At 39.7% G+C, this 19,384-nt stretch overlaps 1 protein-coding gene across 1 annotated transcript in view; it reads right to left on the reverse strand.

Moving 5' to 3' along the window:
• The window catches only part of LOC109930119 (growth factor receptor-bound protein 14-like), a 110,842-nt gene extending 92,077 nt beyond the window's left edge, over positions 1-18,765 (reverse strand). The window contains exon 1 of the mRNA XM_020529658.2: positions 18,512-18,765. Within this exon, the coding sequence (XP_020385247.2) occupies positions 18,512-18,574 (63 nt within the window). The 5' untranslated portion in view covers positions 18,575-18,765. The remainder of the gene's footprint in view (positions 1-18,511) is intronic.
• Positions 18,766-19,384: the final 619 nt, after the last annotated feature.

Here is a 19,384-nt window from a genome sequence, read left to right on the forward strand (position 1 = left end):
TTCTCACAGGCTTGCAGACTATTATCTTGCATTCACTGTTAGAATTTATTAATAAAATGGTTGTTGAAACTTAAGATTCTCCAGGCTTTATTAATAAAGCCTGGAGAATCTTTAGTTTCAACAACCATTTAAACACAAGGATGTTAGAATTGTTGACAGGTACGATTGCCTAATTTTCTGGATTAAGAGAGAACTCTGCATTGTTATCACTGACTGCAATTCACTTTGAATTACTTCCAGTCATGAAGAAACCTATCAAGGACACAGCAGATGTGTATGTGGATGGCTCCTGTCGTCATTTCCAAGGTTTACCACATGCAGGCTGTGCTGTAATATCACAAGGAATAGAAAGTAAGAGATGAAATGCTAAATGTTGTTTACAATATGCAGAGATAGTTGTCCCCTTAACCATCAAAAAGATTTAGAATTAAACAGTAAACAATTGATCTGACAGTGCCTATGCCATCAATACCATGTTAGCTCTTACACTAGATCACAAAACTACTATACTTGTAAAGGCAAATTTTTAGTTTATGGTTCACTGCAGAGGAAGGTACAGACAGTTCTTAATAATTGTAGTCAATACTTTTACATTGGTAAGCTAGCTTCCCATAAACCATAACAATTATATAGTAAAGGAAATGCAAAAGCTGACAAAGATATTACAGTATCAAGAGAATTTTATTTGAAAAAAAAGGTCAACTGGGCAAAGTAGCAGCAATCACAGTGAATGAATCGATAGATTTAAGAATTCTACAGTAACATATGAACCTAATATTGTTGTTATTGAATGCACAGAGAGCATAGGCCATTTCCACAACCGATCCCTTGGGCTGCAAACACCATGCAATCTGACGTATCAAATTCAGATGAGTTACGGATATGCAAAATTAAAGGCAATGCCCTTTTTCCTGGTGTTTCTTCTGAAGTAGGAAACCACCTATTCCGCTCATGCCCAATAAGTGGCTAATATTCAGCAGAATCAGCACAGGATGCAGTCAACTTACATGTAGCCCATTGCTTGCCATGTCTTCAGCAGAACCCTGCAGCCTATTCCAATGGAGCTCTTTTGAAAAGTGCAGCACACTCTGAGAGACCATGGACAAATTTCCAAATTGATTTTATTGGGGGCTATTGCCAAAACCTCCAAACAATTTTTCATGTAAAAAGTACTTTTTTCATTAAAAAAGCATTATCTACATTCACAGGTACTAAAGCAGTTCTGAACAGTCTTTGCATATCAATAAAAACAAACATTGGAATTTGTTATTTCCTACAGTTGAAAAAACCAAAGGCATTTTTTACTCATGCAGTACAATATTTACACACATTAAGGCAACAAGAGGGTCTGCAAGTTTACAGACTCGTGTTATACTTCAACAGAAAGAGCTTAGAAAGTGGTCTTTCCCCACTGCGTTTTAACGGCAGCCGCCCCAAGCTTTAGTGCAGCCCTCAGGATGTAGTCCTGGACCTTGGAATGTGCCAGTCTACAATACTTGGTCAAAGCCAATCCTTTACACGGGAAGACCAACAGATTTGGGGTAGATGAAAGAGCAGCTTTCACCAAATGGATGATCCTCTAGGCATAGCCACTGTTTGTCTCAGTGTGCATACTGGGGAACAGCCTGGAGAGCACAAGAGTCCTGCATCACAGAGCTGCTCAGGATGAACCTTGACAGATAATACAGCATCTCTCTCTCCAGACCTTCTTTGCAAAGGCACATTCCAGAAGGTGATAACAAGATGTGGAGCTGGATGAACACAGCAGGCCAGGCAGCATCAGAGAAGCAGGAAAGCTGACGCTTCGGGTCTGGCCTATTTCTGAAGAAGGGTCCAGACCCGAAACGTCAGCTTTCTTGCACCTCTGATGCTGCCTGGCCTGCAGTGCTCATCCAGCTCCACACCTTGTTATCTCAGACTCCAGCATCAGCAGTTCCTACTATCTCTGACATTCCAGAAGGTGGTGTGTGACAATCTTTTCACTAGCGCAGCTGCTTCAAGGGCAGCATGTGGTGGTGCACAAAGAGTGGGCATGCATGAAGGATTTGTCAGCAGTGCTCTTTTCACCACCAGTCAAGCTACAGCTTGGTGCTTGTTGGAAAGTTCTACTGATGAGGCAATCTGTCAAAAGGCAGAGCCATTTTCAAGATGGTAGCACCGGCATGATGGGTAGTGTTCAGGCTCCTGAGCCAGTCTGCTCCATGCTGGCTGTATCCTTCCCTTTCTCCCCTTTCTCTTTTCCTTTCTCATTTTTTTCTTCTTCCCTTCATCTTTTGATGACATGGGGAAGCCAGAACGGTGCTTGAGGGGCTGTTGGCTGTGGTGGTGGTGATGATGCCTGGAGCTGGGACTCTTCGTGGTACTGGTGATGCCTGGAGCTGGGACTCTTGGTGGTACTGGTAGGTTGCTATGGCGGAGCCGGTGCCTGGAGTGGGGACTCCTGGCTATGGTAGGCCTGAAGAGCAGGGACTCCTTGAGACCCGAGATACATTGCAGAGACCTTGCAGAAGCCCTGGAGCTGTGTTTGAAGACCCCTTGTATAAAAGATGAACTCTATTTTGCAATTTCTTTTTACTTGTTTTGTAACTCAAAATGACACTGGTTTATGATGACGAAACACTTCTCACTCTATCTTTCTAGATTTTTTTGACATATGTACCTCGTAATAATAATCATAAAAATGACTTTGACAGTCTGTTCAGGGAACAAGACAGAGTCTCCTTTTCCTGCAGGGTCTTGAAAACACCACTTGCTGACCTCTTCCTGATGGATGTGTGATCAAAGGAGTTTTTCTTTGCAATTTTTTTCCACAAAGGGCAAGTTCTATGGAACAAACCTCCAAGCAATTATGAACAGGCTCTATTTGAATAGACCAATTTGCAAAGTTCATCCCACAGAACTAGAACTGCATTCATGCCTGCAAAGCTCTTATTGACAGTGGTTGCAGATGGGTCTACCATTACAAGTAGAAAGTGACAAAAGCTCACATTTTACAGGATAAATTCTAGCAAAAATGCAAAAAAGAAAGTTACAAAAAAACTTTCAAATAAACCAGCACCCACCGTTTGCTGGAGTAATGGAACCCTGGTTTGACAAGACTGTGTGCTGTGCACTTGCACAGTATTTAAGCACAAATTCACTATTCCATCCGAGTTGATTTTTCGGCCAATGTACAAGGTAACCAGAAGAAAATATTTGCAAGTGAATATTGATGGATAATGTATGAACATAGCAACTAGAATCAGGTGAACAATCTGTTTTGAGAAATGTATTTATTTAGCTGCAACCTACTGGAAGAATTACTCCAGGTCTGGGTGAAGTAAACAATGTTTGGTTAAAACAAAATGTTATAGAATTAATTTGTCAGTGTGTATTTGAGTGTCATGAGTGATTATAAACAATGTGGAGGGTGTGGAAGCATTGAGGAGATCTCAATTCAGTCTTAGCCTTCTGCAAACATTCAGAAATTTAGTAGGTTTATGCCTGAAGAAAGTTGGCATTAGAGAGAAAGAATTCTATCTATGTGGTGCCTTTCCTAGTGCCCAGAGTGCTTTACAGTTAGTGAATTACATCTGGAATGTAGTTACTCATGTAATATAGGATGCATGGCAGCCAATTTGCTCACTGCTTGCTCCCACAAGCAATAATGTGATAATGACTAAATCATTCGTAAAAAAAAAAAATTAGTTGAGGGATAAATGCTGTGCAGGACATTAGGAAAACTCCTGTTTCTCAAAACAAAAGGTCTTTTTCAGTTCATGTGATCTTCTAACCATTTGAGAGAACAAACAGGGACTTCATTTAAACTCTCATTCAAAAACCTGGAAATCCCACAGTGCAGCACTCCCTCAGTATTTTACTGGAGTGCCAGCCCAGACTGAGTAGCTCTGGAACCAACATTCGTGAGAAGCAAGTTTGCAAAGCCGACCACAACTGGCATTTTATGAGAGCCTGTGTCAAGTTGGGGGTAATAGGCAAAGGGAAAAATGGAAACAACAGATAGCTGAACAAGTGACTGCTACTTTGCTGATAAACACCTCTGAACTTTTTCAACATTAATTTCTAAAGTAACGTACAGATTACTCCACTGATTTGTCTAACATGTTACTACTGTGCCTCATAACTAAAGATTAACCTCTCACAGAGCCACAGGATATTTCCTCATCAGGTAATAACACGGAGATGCATGGAAGCATCAGGCCATTTAACACTGACAGCAACATAGGAACCATACTGTTCCCAATGGTTGGAACAAACAATAGTTCAAACAGCATTAGTAAATGAGTCTGCAGCAAAGAACTTGAGAATTTAAAAAAAAGAAAATTAAAAATTATTTTTATGGTAAAAAACAAAACCTTTTGCATACGAAGTCGGAGATCTAATCATGACATTCAACTGCAGTAAGAAAGAAAACGTGTTTGATTCAAAATGGAAAGTACCATTTCCTGTAATCGTCAAGTTGAATCCAGCTGTGTTCTTGGCAGAAATTGCAAAAGAAAGGCAAAAATAAAAACAGCAAATGGTACTTTGTCATTGATCAGTTAAAATCTGTTAAAAAAAGTAAATACTACACTTCATTGTGTTGCTCATGTATATCCTGATACTATACATCCTGATATCCATGGACTGCTTGACCTACTCCTTGAGGATCAACATCTTATGAACAGGAATGGAAACCCGAGATATCCTCCAAGAGATTACGTTTCTGAGCAACGTCAGCTATGGCGAAGTGTGTGCCAGAAATGAGTGACAAGTGCAGCAAGGCCCGTCATTATGTTTGAGATCATATTGCTCCATATTTTATGCTTTTCACAAACAATTTGGTGAAGATTGGGCTGACAATTGGCAAATAACATTCATGCCACACAAATTCCAGGCCATGACCATCATCAATAGGAGACAATCTAACCACCGCCCCTTGACATTCAATGGTGTTACCATCACTAAATCCCCCACTATCAACATTCTGGAGGCTACCATTGACCAGAAATTCAGAGACCTAGCTTTTGGAGTGAAGAAGGCTGCATCTCAGGACTGCTCACTTGCTCTCTTAGACTCACTTACTTAGTGTCTACCTGCAGGCTCGCATCATCCATGCTTTGCCTTACCATGCTGTGCCTTACCATGCTGTGCCATTCTGGTTAGCAAGCTTGCAGTTTAGCCAGGCTGGCATTACTGCTATTTTAAGGGGCTTTTTCATGTAGAAAGAAAAGGCTGCTTGTCACACTTGTCAGTATTGTCAGATTTGAACTGTCCTGCTGATGGGGGATATCTTGATTAACAGCACACTGAGACAGCAATGCAACACCTACAACATATGCCAACTGCCTGCCTTGCAAACATACTGCATGTTCATTCAGTTAACTGGCCATGTCAATAATTGATGGGGAATAGTCCTCAGTACAGTAAATGGAAGGGATCTTGTCTGTCAGTGGATCCCATTATCATCAGTCATGGGCACAGTCTGCGCACAGTCCAGGGGTTTTATCAAGATCTGTGGTCCAGTTGGGTGGTTCACGATCAGGAAATCTGTCTTAATATAATCTAAGGAGAGTTTTGTGATCAGTCCTGGAGAAGTCGCGGTTAATTAGGGAAACACAGCAGTTAGGGATGTGGTCAGTCAGATCATCAAAGTCAGTCAGAGGTCTGGGGAGATGACAGTTCTGAGTGTCTGTCCATTGATTATTCATGAGGTTTCAAGAGAGGTGAGGGCTGTAGGTACATTGGGGAAAGGGTATCAAGGGTCAGGGGAGCAAAGCAGAGGTCTTTGCAGAAGTGTGAACGAGAATGGTAACATAGGGAAATTCACTGGGGCAAATTTGGAACAGTATCAGATGGCATTGTAGACTCAGGATGTGGAAGATATTGACTATGGCTAATACACCCACCTCCACAGGAGGAGGAGTACAAAAGAGCAGGGTGGACATCATTAAGGTCTAATGCCAGGCTTCAAGGGCAACAAGTTCAGCTGTGAATGAAATTCAATGTGGTGGGTCTCCATGTTGGGAGGATGGGTTGAAATGGGCTGTCTGGTTTATAGACGACACGCAGGATCGGCACAGCTACCTGGTGACCAGGTAGGGCCCAGTGCTGACAGTGTCCAGTGCAATCTGTGTTATCAGCCTTGGCGTTTCTTTCTCTAGATGAGATGTGCTACGAGAAAATGACTGGAACAATGCTCAGGGTGGGTGAAGTAAGTGTCAGATTGAAGACTGAAAGCACAGTGCTTATATTTGCTGGATGCCCGTTCATTGTTGAAACAAAACATGAAGCTGCTGTTTGCAAGTAGCATTTACACTGGATAAGACATCTTTGCAGTGCCCATTGATATGCATTGAAATTGAGACAGTTTTGGGTGGGGTGGGGTGGGGTGGGTGGAATCAGACGCTAGACAAATGCAGTTGCTATGTGCCTTTGGTACTTGAAAACTGAACCTGGGTATATCGGGAATGTTGAAGTTAGTAGAATTGAGAGTTCAAAACATTGTGCTGGCTGGGAAGTGTTGCCAAACAAAGAGTCCTAGGGGTGCAAGAACATAATTCCTTGAAAGTGGAGTTGCAGGTAGTCAGGGTAATGAAGAAGGTATTTGTCACACTTGCTTTCTTTGATCAAAACAGTGACCATGGGAGTTGAAATGTCATGTTGCAGCTATGCAGGACATTGGTGAGGCCCTCTTTTGGAATTCTGTGTATAATTCTGGTTGCCCTCCTATAGGAAGGATTTCGCTAAACTTGAGAGGGTGCAGAAAAGATTTACAAGGATGTTGCTGGGACTGAAGGGTTTGATTTATAGGGAGAGGCTGAATAGGCTGGGCTGTTTTTCCCTGAAGCAGAAACAGAGGGGTCACCTTATAGAGGTTTGTAAAATTGTGAGGGTCATGAAGAGGGTGAATAGCCAAGGTCTTTTTCCTAGGGTAGGCGAGTTCAAAACTAAAAGACATAGATTTAAGGTGAGAGGGGAAAGATTTAAAAAGGACCTGAAGGGTAAATTTTTCGTGCAGAGAGTGGTGCATGAATAGAACCAACTGCCAGAGGAAGTGGTGAAGGCAGATACAATTACAATATTTGAAAGGCTTCTGGATAGATATATGAATAGGAAGGGTTTAGAGGGATATGAGCTAAATGGGACTATATCAGTTCGAGAATATCTGATCAGCATAGACAAGTTGGACTGAAGGGTCTGTTTCCATGCTATATAACTGTATGACTCTATGACTGAATGACAATGAAGCTATGAGAAGGCAATTCGATCCCATTCGGTCATCGTACATCAGGAAGAAACATTACAAGTCAAGACCTCGTATCTATTATAGTGTTGAAATCATCCTTTATAAACAAATTCAAAACAATAGAAACAATATAATGCAGGATAAAGATGGAGCTGAGAGAAAAACAGCTAAGATTATTACATGTGCCGTCTTTGGAAGTTAGATGCTAGGTAAGAGGAAACAAAACTAGAAGATAGAGAAAGCATTTGTATTCCAATATATGACACATGCTTAAGATATGGCTTAGAGACAAAGGTAATGTAGGAAAAGCCCAACAGCTTGGATTGTCCTATTTAGTAAAGAGGAATGGAATATACCATCACAAAACTGTGATATCTATAATACAACGGCTTCTAAAAAAAAGGACTGAAAGGGAAGTTTGTAAGTCAAATCTATTGGCGTCTGGGATGATGGAATTCATGTATTTATACATTTCAGACTCAATGACTTTAATTTATCAAGGGTACGCTACATGATAGTCCAAATCTTGAATGTTGCACAAATGAAGGTAGATTTTACATGTGTCATTGTGAACATAGGAACCTAGAATTCCAGGTTATGTTTTTACCCTAGATCATAATTCAACTAATTTGTAAGATGAGTCTTCAGAGATGGGATTAAGTTAAAATCAAGATGCATATAGTAGTCCACAAGAGTCCACTGTATCAGGTCTGGTATCAGGTTCATGATATCAGACCCAAGATTAAATTCTCTTTTTCTTTTGTTTTAAACCCAGTCAAACACCTCAAATTGGGAATGATATATACCAACTATACCTACCAACAATGTCATTGAACTGTGAATCAGCAATGGAATACAGAAGCAGGTATTACATGCTTAAATCCAACTAGACCATGCTAAGGTCCATTTATCTTGAAATGTAAAGAAATTATAAGGACTGAAGTATCACAAAGGCATCTGTTTAAGGTGCTACAGGATAATGAGAGAAAAACAAAAGGGATTAAAGCACAAGGAAAGTTTTTTTTAAAAAAACGCACTCGTGGCAAAGAGTTGATAATGACAAGTGAACATTATTGGCTTTAAAATATGTCAACTATTTTTATGTTAGTGCAATTAATAACTATGGTTGACATTATTTTATCCTTTGTACTTGAGGGTCCTTGCTGGAAGATTACAAATATGTGCATCTGATTTGAACTGGAGAACAATTCTCATACAATAAAAATTAGAAAGAAAGAGATCAAATAATTAGTGAGGGATCAATATATTGCTAATATATTTAGATCATATTCACTGTAATAAGTCCAGAAGGACAGGAACCCATTTTGCCAATTTCAAGTCACTTGTGTCCTTTGTTTTATAATTACTTGTGTGTATTAAGGTTTATTACATCAGCAGCCGGCAGCCAGAAATATGTGTTTGACCAAGTAATGAGCCTTAATTAAGTTTTAATTGAAGAAGTATTAAAAACAATCAAGTTATTATACTAATGCTGGAGTATATGTAAAAAGCTTTTAGTTTAAAGTGCTAATTTACTATTATGAGGTTCTCCTTTCTGGATGAGCACCAAGTCGGATAAAATATGCATGACTTTATACTGGACTTGACCATCTCAATGATGAGACCAAACAGTGGACAATATAAGGTCAATTAGAAGGAGACTCACTGAAAACAATAATCTTCCTTTGAATTGACAATATATATATGGCATTTAAACTCCAGTTAAAACAAACCAGTAACTAAATTGACCAATAATGGAAATTACACAAACATGGTCTGAGATGAAGTATTGAGAACTTAAGGATGCTTTGAAAGACAAAAGTCAAAAGAATTGACATCAACGAAGCAATTAAGAGCACTTTGGTGCCTGTGGGTCTTTCACATCACACAATACAGGAATTTTAAAACATTACAAATTGGCCAATTTTGCAGAGGATACCAAATGAGAAGTCACAGTCACTTTGTAAGATCATCAAAAAAATTACATTGAATTAAACAAAATTGATGAGTGGGTCAAACACTAACAGGTAAATACAATAAACCCAAGAATGGAAGGAGCACACATATTCCATAAAGCAAGACGAAAATGTCAAGAATGAATTTGAAAAAGACTTGAAAGTCTTAGTAGACTGAATAATCACAACGTGTTATGGAAATCAAAGTCATCACAAGATGAACTACAATTGCAGAATACACATTAGACAAAGTCATGATTAAGCAATACAGTCAGGCATTGCTTCAAGAATCATGTCGTGTTCTAGTTGCCAGGATACAAAGGAGTTCAAACACTAGAGACAACGTCGAGGGGTGACACAACCTCTGATTCTTGGTTTCCTGGGGTGAGAGGTGAGGAAAGAGTGAAGACATTGGCTTTTAAGGTTTCTGATGGTTTGTCCATATCTGTACAAGCTCCTTGTAGAAAAATCCACAAAGGGGTATGGAGGTGAGGAGTCACAATCCTAGAGTTATTGTGGCCATTTAGATTTTAAGAAAATCAGGAAGCATTTTTCCGACATAAAGCCTAGTGGAAATTTCCAAATCTGTAACCCCAAAAGGTTGGGATGCTGAGATAATGGATAGAATTATTCACTCCTTGGTGTGATAGTGATGAGAAAGTTGGGAAAATAGAGTGAGAACTAAAACAAAAGGATTTCACTGGCAAGAATTTTGTTTTCAAATATTCCTTGTATCTTTAAATGGTGACTTCAAAGTTTTGCTGTCAAGCAGCAGCTGTCTTAATTTCTATGCAATTATATTACATTAATATCTCAACACACCTTATTTCTGCACCAATTCCAATTCTCATTCCTTCCAGAAGAAACTAGAAGATGCAAATTCCTGAGATTTAAGTTGGAGTGGGTGCTTATTGGCTGCAATTTGCTGATTGCTCGATCTGACCGTCATCTAATGTGTCTTTATGACAATGTCCCTGCAAGCTCCATGGACACTATCTCCTTGACTCTTCATCCAGGCAAGTGGGCACCAACACATCACTCAACCTCACCACATCATCATCCCCACTCTCTGACCAATTCCACATCACTTCACTTCTTCAACACTGTACTTCAGATGTCACAACTTGCAGGCTCTGTCAGGTCGCTTTACACACAGTGACAAACACATATTGTATGCATCGACACTGGATGCATCTTACTGTAATTAGTTTCTTAATTAATTTCTTAGCACTCATTCATTTCATACTTACTTGGAGGCTGTCAACCTCTGTGGCTTGCAGAGGAAGAGGCAAAAAGTTGTCAAAGTAGGGGACAATGAACAATCAAGTGGTGGACATGTTACTACATGATGCCAGGCTAAATTAACATCAAGTCTGCAAACATGTGCCAGCAGTTTGTACAGCAAATGGCCATGGGGAGCAGTCCTTAATGAGATCAAGAGGAATGATGGTCAGTCAGGAAGTACAAAACAGTAAATCAAAGGGCTAGACTGTTTATACCACAGGGGCATGGCACATGTGGTCCTAGCAGTCCGAGCATCAGACAAGGTCATTTCTGAAGCTCAAGTGCAGACAATGCAGGGATTCCCAGTCAATCAGGGTGCTCTGGAGCTATCAGTCTGTGGGCTGGGCAGTGCTCAGTTCGGCTTGAGCTGCCACATTATTCCAGGGAGTGGACCATTGGTGGTTTTGTAATAGCAGCCAGGGACTTTTCAATGAGATAGTCCGTAGAGTCCTAGGAAAAGCAGGTAACTCAACTTGGAAATGTTAATTATATTGGGTTACTGAGAGTAGTGAAATTGGGAAATTCTAAATATGAGGGTATTGAGGGATATGTTATCATAGTTCATGGTAACTCTGGCCTCTCTGGGGACAGAGTGGACAGGAAGGGCATGGCAAGTCATAAGGTCAGGGGCTGTGGAGTAAAGAGGACACATTAAAAGTTGTGTAAAAGGCTCAACAGAAAGGTGAGAGGCTGAAAGGTCATTGGGCTCAAAGGGACAGCAACACATAGGGGAACATAAAGGATAGTGGGAAATCATCTTGTGCCTGGAGCCTGCGAGTCACTTACAAGAAAACAAAAGTTGGAATCTTGCCACCTCAGATCAAAACTTAGCTGCGCAAAATGACTGACACTGCATACAAAGTGGACGGAGTAAGTTATTGGTTTTATTTGGGTGGCAAGTAAAATTCTAAGACTGGAAGTCACTGCTTTGCAGCTGCTACAGTCATACACTGAACTGAAAGTATGCAAGGAAATGGTCTGTAGATACTTGCTTGGTACTACAAAATTTAATCATTGCTAAAAGGAGTCAATATTTAAGATTTTAAAATTGCAGTCATCAGACTAGGATGCAAAAAACAGACCTGAGAAAAGGGACACCATTTTATACAGCATGAGAAAAAAATGCCAATTAATTGGGCCAGCATTGGCATGAAAACCCAGCAAGAACAGTTAGCTGCCAAATTAATTCTCAGAGCAGAGACTTGGATTCTGATTTGTCAGGGTGTTGCCATGGGGACACAGATGAGATTGGCTATCTCCATGACTCTTGTTTTCATGAAAAAGGTGCAATTCAATGTACAAATTCCTTTTGCTTACATTAAACAGGGTCTTGCGTATTTACTATGTAGTATCTAGCATGCACAAGTGTGTTACACTGTGAACCTGAATGATGATGAAAATTGTTTTCTGTTGTAACTCTAAGCACAATCTGGATAATTTAATAATTTCCAACAGCAGAATCACATCTAATGGTCGATACACTTTTCTGAGGCTTGCAAGCATAGGCTTGTTCAGCCTGATCTGCATGCTGTCTGCTGCAAATAGTCAATGGGAAAATCTTTCCTTTCTCCACAGATGCTGGCAGACCAGTTGAGTTTCTCCAACATTGTCTGTTCTTATTAATGAGGTGTGTTGTTTGATACAGTCTGCCAGTCATTAGGATGTACAGCGTACATACCTGGTATTGCACTGGCGCTGAAATTTATATGTCACATTATTCATTTGAGTGGTTGGGAAAAATGTCTCTTGGCTTGATAGCAGCATCCTATCTCTGGAGAAAACCATTCATGGGTTTATTGCAAAGTAATAGTGCAAGGCAACTAAGCTTCACCTCTTGTTGAAATTGTTGAGGCACTTTTCCCATCCAGGGTAATTTGAGGTAGACGAGGCACCATTCAAGGCCAAAAGGAGTGGACCTAGGCCCTTTCATGAGTGTTTGAGATAAATAGCAGGTGATGATTTGATCAAGGTATCTTGTTATTACACAGGATTGTTTTGATATGCCTTATCTCAGTGTCAAATTCGCATGTTGAACAGATGGCTAGAATCCTATCTCATTGGCAACCTCGTCTTCAACAGTTTATGAAACCATATGTGCAATTTTGATTAAAAATTACTTCCAGTAGTTAGCTTATTCTGTGTGGTTTTGGATTCTCATGAAACATTTTAGTGCCAATGATGATTTTGATATATCACACCACATCAAGAATGACAATGCCAGAAAATGCAAAATAGAAATGGCATCTGCAACATGTCTTTGTAAAATTTAAATCTCTGATAATGCTAAGTGGTTTTAAGTCTAGTTTCATTTCCTGCCTCATAATGCAAACCCAAAAGTGCCTAAGAGTAAATGCTGATGCACACCAAAAATGTTCAAACTATGAAAAGCTCCTGCTGATTTTATTTTGTTTAACATTTTCAAGGATTTTATCTCAACATAGTTTCTAGGCTATTAACTGCAGCCAGTGATTCCAGTTGCTTCTTGCACAACTTTTTTTTTCCTTGCTGGCGCAGTTTCAGATTACCATTAATTTCTGTGGAGTATGTTTCTTCTCTGGAGGCATCAGCTGTTAGATCTAAGCAAACACAATAATATGAATTTAACTCTTGCTGTGAATCATGAAGGCAGAGACTGAGGCAGATTATGGGGCTGCCACAGAGTTTTTAACACCTGTAGGTTTCATCAGTTTGATCTTCTGCATAAATCTGGTGAGAGGTTCTTGTTAACTTGCTGGTTGATGGCATAAAGTGGTGGGATTCGTAGTACTGGAGCAGGGAGAGGAGATTTCAGGGAAGAAATAGCCATATCACAGTTGACTGACCCCAAATTCTTGAAACTAAGAGTGTGGTAGGGAAGTGTCAGATGAAGGAAACTTTAGAAGTCTAAAGAGGAACGTTGAGACAATAACTCAATGTAGTAATTTGTGTAAACTAAAGCAATGTGAGTGTGGAAGGGACGCACGTGAGTGTTCAGCCAGTATTCATGAACTTGTTTGAGATTTTACAGAGTTCACAGCTTTGGAATAAAAACCTCCCTGTTGAGTTGCAGAAAATGATGGGTTTGTATGTACTTAGATCTAACTAGAGCCTCATAACACCTGGTACAGAATACATTTGATGTTTCCAAATGCTCCAGACAAAATAAATGTCAAGAATTCTCAACATGGCGGTCAGAGGAGGTGCCTTACAACTTCCGCTTGCCACTGGCTGTGAACAACATCCACGTTGCTCAGCACCAAATGTCATCTCAGGGCATGATCAATGGGCAGCAACAGCACATACTCCTCCACCATGGACAATGGGATCCAAGACTTGCTACCCCGTCAGGATCCTCATTCACCTCTCCGATCCACTTTCAGGACTTAGGAAGCAAAAAGCTACACTGAATGGCAAACCTACAACTGATATTGAAAGGCTGTTGCAAGGATATTTTGTGTGCCGGGACAAGTACCTAACTCACAGATTGGACCAGGCTGTATCTTTGGGCTGCTCATTTGCTCTCTTAGTAGTCACTCACGTACCATCAATTAGTATCCTCACAGCATTGATGCCTTGTCGTGCCATGGTTCTGCTACTTAGCACATTGGCACTTCAGCCAGAGCTTAAAGGTTATTCATACTCCATATTGATGTGCTAATTGTACAGACACATAGATAGACTGCTTGACATGCTTGTCAGTAGGGATCTGTTCAGGGTTTGGTGTGGGCAGCCTTAAGTCACACCGAGATGTGAATCTAACAGTTACAGCATGCACAGCAAACAAATTGCACGCGTATTCAAACAAATGGCCATGTTGGAAAATGAGTGGAGTGTATAGTTCTCAGCCCAGTTTGGAGGGGGTGGGGTGCTTTTGGCCAGGGGGTCCCAGTCTGCCAGTTACAAGCACAGACCATAAATAGTGACTTGGTCAGAGTCAGTCATCCACTCAGGCTGACATGGTGAAGGATATGTTCAACTACAGTCTGGGGAGTGGGCCACATTTGGTTCTGTGGGGTCATCACAAGCAGTCGGGGTATCGCATATCATCAGTCAAGGAACTACAGACATTGCCATAGGGCTGTGGACAGTAATGACTAAGTCAGTCACAAGTCTGGGGGTTATACAAATATGGGGTTCATGCATTGAGGGTAGAAGTAAAAGGGGAAATGGAAAGAATTACACCTCGGTGTGCTGAGTTAGCATCAGTTTGATTGATGTGCAGTATTCAGCAGTATCAAATGCTAGAAGCCAGACAGGAACTGACTGATACCTAATTCCAGTAAGTGAAAGCTGGGTGCAGCAATGTCACATGGAATGTGAAATAGTTACTGATCATGATGCAAGCATTTGGTTTGCATTGTGGAGCAAACTCCAGCCTCTATTCACTTAGTTTATGTTTATTTTTGCTGGTTGTAAATAGAAGCTCATACTTGGAATTGTCCGATTGCTTGCCTGTATGCAATGTTCCCCTACTGGACAATGAGACTTGTGGGTCTCCAGTGGGAACTGGGAGCAGAGTAGTAATGAATTAGAGAGAACGTATAAACAGGATGCAGCTACTGACAGGTAAACTGTGTGGCCTGGTGGTTAAACAGCATTTAGGGTGAGAGAACTGCATTGTAAGTACAAGGGAGTGTCGATGATGCCAACTATGAGCTGTAAACAACATGGCTTTGTGGTTGCTGTGCTGTTATTTTGTCATTGAGGGCCAACACTGAATTGCCAATGTTTGTCTGGGTACATAGCAGTCTTTCAAAGATGGCAGGGTGCCAGGGATGCTGGTCTTTAGGCAGATTATTGCCGAGTAGCAAATTGTTTATGGAACAATGCGTGGTAAGATACGACTAAAATTAGACAAGAGGGATACCGTATTTAGTGAGGCAAGTTTGACAAGAAACCTCTCTAGCGTTCATGGTGAAAAAACCTCCAGAACATTTAACGCAACTCAGGCTTAGCCAAAAAAAGCATAAGATTTAGCCTGAGCTAACAAAGTGTAGAGCAGGCCAAGCAGCATCAGAGGAGCAGGAAAGCTGACGTTTCGGGCCTAGACCCTTCTTCAGAAGCCTTCCTGCTCCTCTGATGCTGCTTGGCCTGCTGTGTTCATCCAGCTCTACACCTTGTTATCTCAGATTCTCCAGCATCTGCAGTTCCTACTATCTCTGAAATAAGATTTAGCCTTCTGTGTTGTACACTCAAGAAAGAATGTATGTTGTCACTAAAGCTTCTTGCTGATTTCTCTCGGTGTTTTTATCAAAAAGCAAACTGAGCTGGCACATTCTCAAAATAGATTTTCAACCTAACAAGATCAGATAGGCCTTCTACATGATATAGCTAAGAACACATCAGAAAGTCAAGATAACATTCCTGTGTAAAAATGACCCATTATTTCTAAAACTTATTTAGCCACTTAAAATTTTCAATATGTAGAAAGTAAAGCTTTTGTAAATTTGTTATAATTCAAGATCTTGGATTTAGTGGATAATTCTACCTTTGATGCATCGAAATATCATTCAAAAAGGTATCAACTTCTGTGCCAAGCATAAAATTGAGCCATTGGTGTAGATATTGGAGGTCACCATTTTGAAATATCATCAGCATGCAACACAAGTAGCGGTGGAACTGAACCTTCTGTCACTCTTCTCAACATAATCTGTTTCACCCATTTAATTCTGTATCCAGTTATACTGATACCAGTAACTAAAATAAGCATTTGTAGTGTAAAAAACTGGGCTGACTACAAACATGAATGTAGCATGTCATGGCTAACATCAGAGGAATCAGCTTACATGTCAAGTATATGAAAAATAACATGAGTTTAGAGCCCTGGAAAATAATTATCTTCTTTACGGTGGTTATTTTATATTATGGATTGACTGATAGGCTACAATTTATTGTTTTCAGAGACTGACTTCAAGGCGGATGCTGAGGATTGATTGAAGAATTTCAGTAGGTTTTACAACTGTTTTCTCTGGGTTTTGCAGCCATCTAATTGTCAAGATAACTATCACAAATTTATTTTGGCAGTAAAATTAAACTAACAGAATCTATGGCATTTGAACTCCTCCCACTCTTTTATTTTGCAGCAAATGTCGTTCCCAAGTATTGAGAATTAAACTTATAGTCAGTCATGGGATAATAAAAAAATGTTCTATTACAGAACAAAGACAAATATTAGCATGTGAAAATACCACAGTTGTAAGGTGGCAAAATAAATTATGTAATTTGACCTTCTGCTTTTCAAAGAAAAAGCTCACCCTGGTATATGGCATACCAATTTGTCACACAATGTCATACTAGAGCCATAGGTGGGAGTTTCTTTAATGTCTCTGATAAGACGCAGGAAATTTGGTGGAAAAAAGGACTTCCAAATGAGCCCCCAGATTGGAAGAGTTTTAAAAGAGTAAAGCTGAGTGTGTCCATCATTTTTCAGTTTCTTTGTAGCAAGCCTATTTTTGATGATTTTTTAAATGTCAAGTATTGTTTTTCCAGCTTTCAACAGTCTTGGGAGCCAGGTGCATATAGCAATGAAGCAGGGATTCATTGATATTACTGGTCATCTTCTACCCATTCGTAGCTGTGCTGTACCAGTGGCCAACAAAAGCACCACTGCAGATATATGTCCTGCAGACTTATTATCATCACCATATCCAGTGCATAGATTCTTCAATTGACTAAATATAGTAAATGAAAAGAAGATGTACTGGAATGGCATGAAAGTCTCTTGCTGCCAACATCCAGGATTGTTATAATGAGAAACCTCAGCAAGGCATATTTATGCAGCATTTGGCACTGAACTACAATCTTCAAGGTCATAAAAGATAATAAAATCATAATAAGAAAGCCACACTCCATAACAATTAATTCCATCTATTAATAGTTAAACAGTGAAATATTTAGAAAAACAAGGTTTTGAAAATGTAAAGCAACTAAGATCTATTTATAGACAGATCTCTGTTAACCATTAAGATGTTTACCGAGCTTTCAAAGGATAACATGTAGGGGCATATTTTGCACAAACTGCCTATTTTCAGGTAGTAACAAGACAGTCAACAGACTAGCTTATAACATATTGCACCAATGTGGGGAACACCATCACTTGAGTGTTTTCTGACTGAAAATAAGTATATATTGCACATATTTATTCATGCCAGTTGTTAATGATGGGAAAAGGATATACAACCGATTTCTTGGCCATGTCACCTTAAAACTCTGGCCAATCAGTGGTGTTCAGCATTGCTCATGGAATTCAGGTGTTGAGTGAGGGTCATGCAGGGGTCCAAAATGGAAGTGGTATGATGACGATTGCAACCAACTGCAACCAATTGCTGGCTGGCTAATTTTGCCAAGTCAGCAAAAGATTCTGTTGGAAAATAATTTTTCAACTAAGGCTTTTTGAGTTGCTATGTGATAGCAGAGACTGCAGCCAACCTCCCTCCAAACATCACCTCCAAACCTGAGTATGCAAATCAACAAGTAGCAGCAGGTTTCTAACATAGAACAATCTGATCCTAAAAGATTCACAGTAGGGAGCTGGCACAAAGTATACCACCATACTATCATTTCAGTGGGATTTCTATCAGATCAGAACATTCAGCTCATAGCCTTATAGTGATTTCACTTGTCAGTCATGGCTCACAATCTGCTTGTAACTGGCATGTAATTTTACACAAAAACAAAAATTGTTGGTGAAACTTAGCAGGTCTGACAGCATCCATAGAGAGAAAGCTGAGTCAACATTTGGAGTCTGATGACTTTTAACACTATCGTTGATCATCCATTTTGTACTAAAACATTAAGTGTTGATTCTGTTTCCTCCTTAATGAGTTAGATCATAGATTTACAGGTATTCTTAAGGCATCAAACATGCAGAGTTTATTATAACCAATTGCTAAATTTCAGTCAAGGTAAAATATTCCCAAACTAAAAACTCTTTCAGTCTTTAAACAGTTAAGTGGGGTCTCTCAAAAGAGTTGAGAGAATTGCCTTTTCAAGGAATAGATTTACAAACAATTGCTTTTTTTAAAAAATAAGAGTAACTGAACACAAACATTAAAGTCTATCTTACCCGTTTCTGCAGTAAAAGTGGAGTGATTGCAGGCAATGTGACTCGTCGTGCATGCAAGCTCATGTCTGCTCTTCAAAATGTGTGACCATTAAGCAACCGAGAAAGACCAATCTATGTGGTTAATGGAAATTCTGAAAAAATTCTTTGCAGACTCAATACACTGTACACAAAATTCCTTTGTCATTGCATAGAGGCTGCTACCAAAACATAGTACTGAGTTAAAGGATCAACAAATGTCACTGAGCCTATGTGAATCCCGTACTACACAAACTAATTAGGGGATGTAGTCATAGGACCGGACAATTCAGCAGCCAATCACAACCACTGAAAGCTCCTCCTTTGCCCTTGAAAACAAATTATCATTTTGTTTATGGTTTCAAAGAACACAAGAGTTCCTGACTGCTAAAACAAGAATATAATTTTAAATCTGTTGCTAACCAGGAAATTCTTGTTTTAGTTCTTTCAAATTCAGGGTAAAGCTGGCCAGGCATCATGTTTGTGATTTTTTTAAAATCTGGAAATGTCCTTTTCAATATTAGTAATTATTAAGTGTAATCTCTGATGCATAAATTAAAACATTTCACACAGGAATGTTCGCCAAACGTGCTTAAATGTTCAATAAATTTCTAACACAAAAATATTTCTTGGCATTTCCTTTCTTTAATCATTTTTTAAAAAAACAGCAATATAATCACAAGGAAAATGAAAATTACTGAATAACATGCACAATTTTACAAATGGCTGTAGTGTTTCTGATGACCATGGCTGCTCACTAGTTGGAACTTGGCAATTAAAGGGTCAAGTTCCTCCAACTATCACCTCATTTTTCGGGTTACCAACACATTTTGGGCAGTGTAAGGAAGATAATTATTT

Source organism: Rhincodon typus, chromosome 7 (genome assembly GCF_021869965.1).
Source record: "Rhincodon typus isolate 14 chromosome 7, sRhiTyp1.1, whole genome shotgun sequence".
NCBI classification, from domain to species: Eukaryota; Metazoa; Chordata; class Chondrichthyes; order Orectolobiformes; family Rhincodontidae; genus Rhincodon; species Rhincodon typus.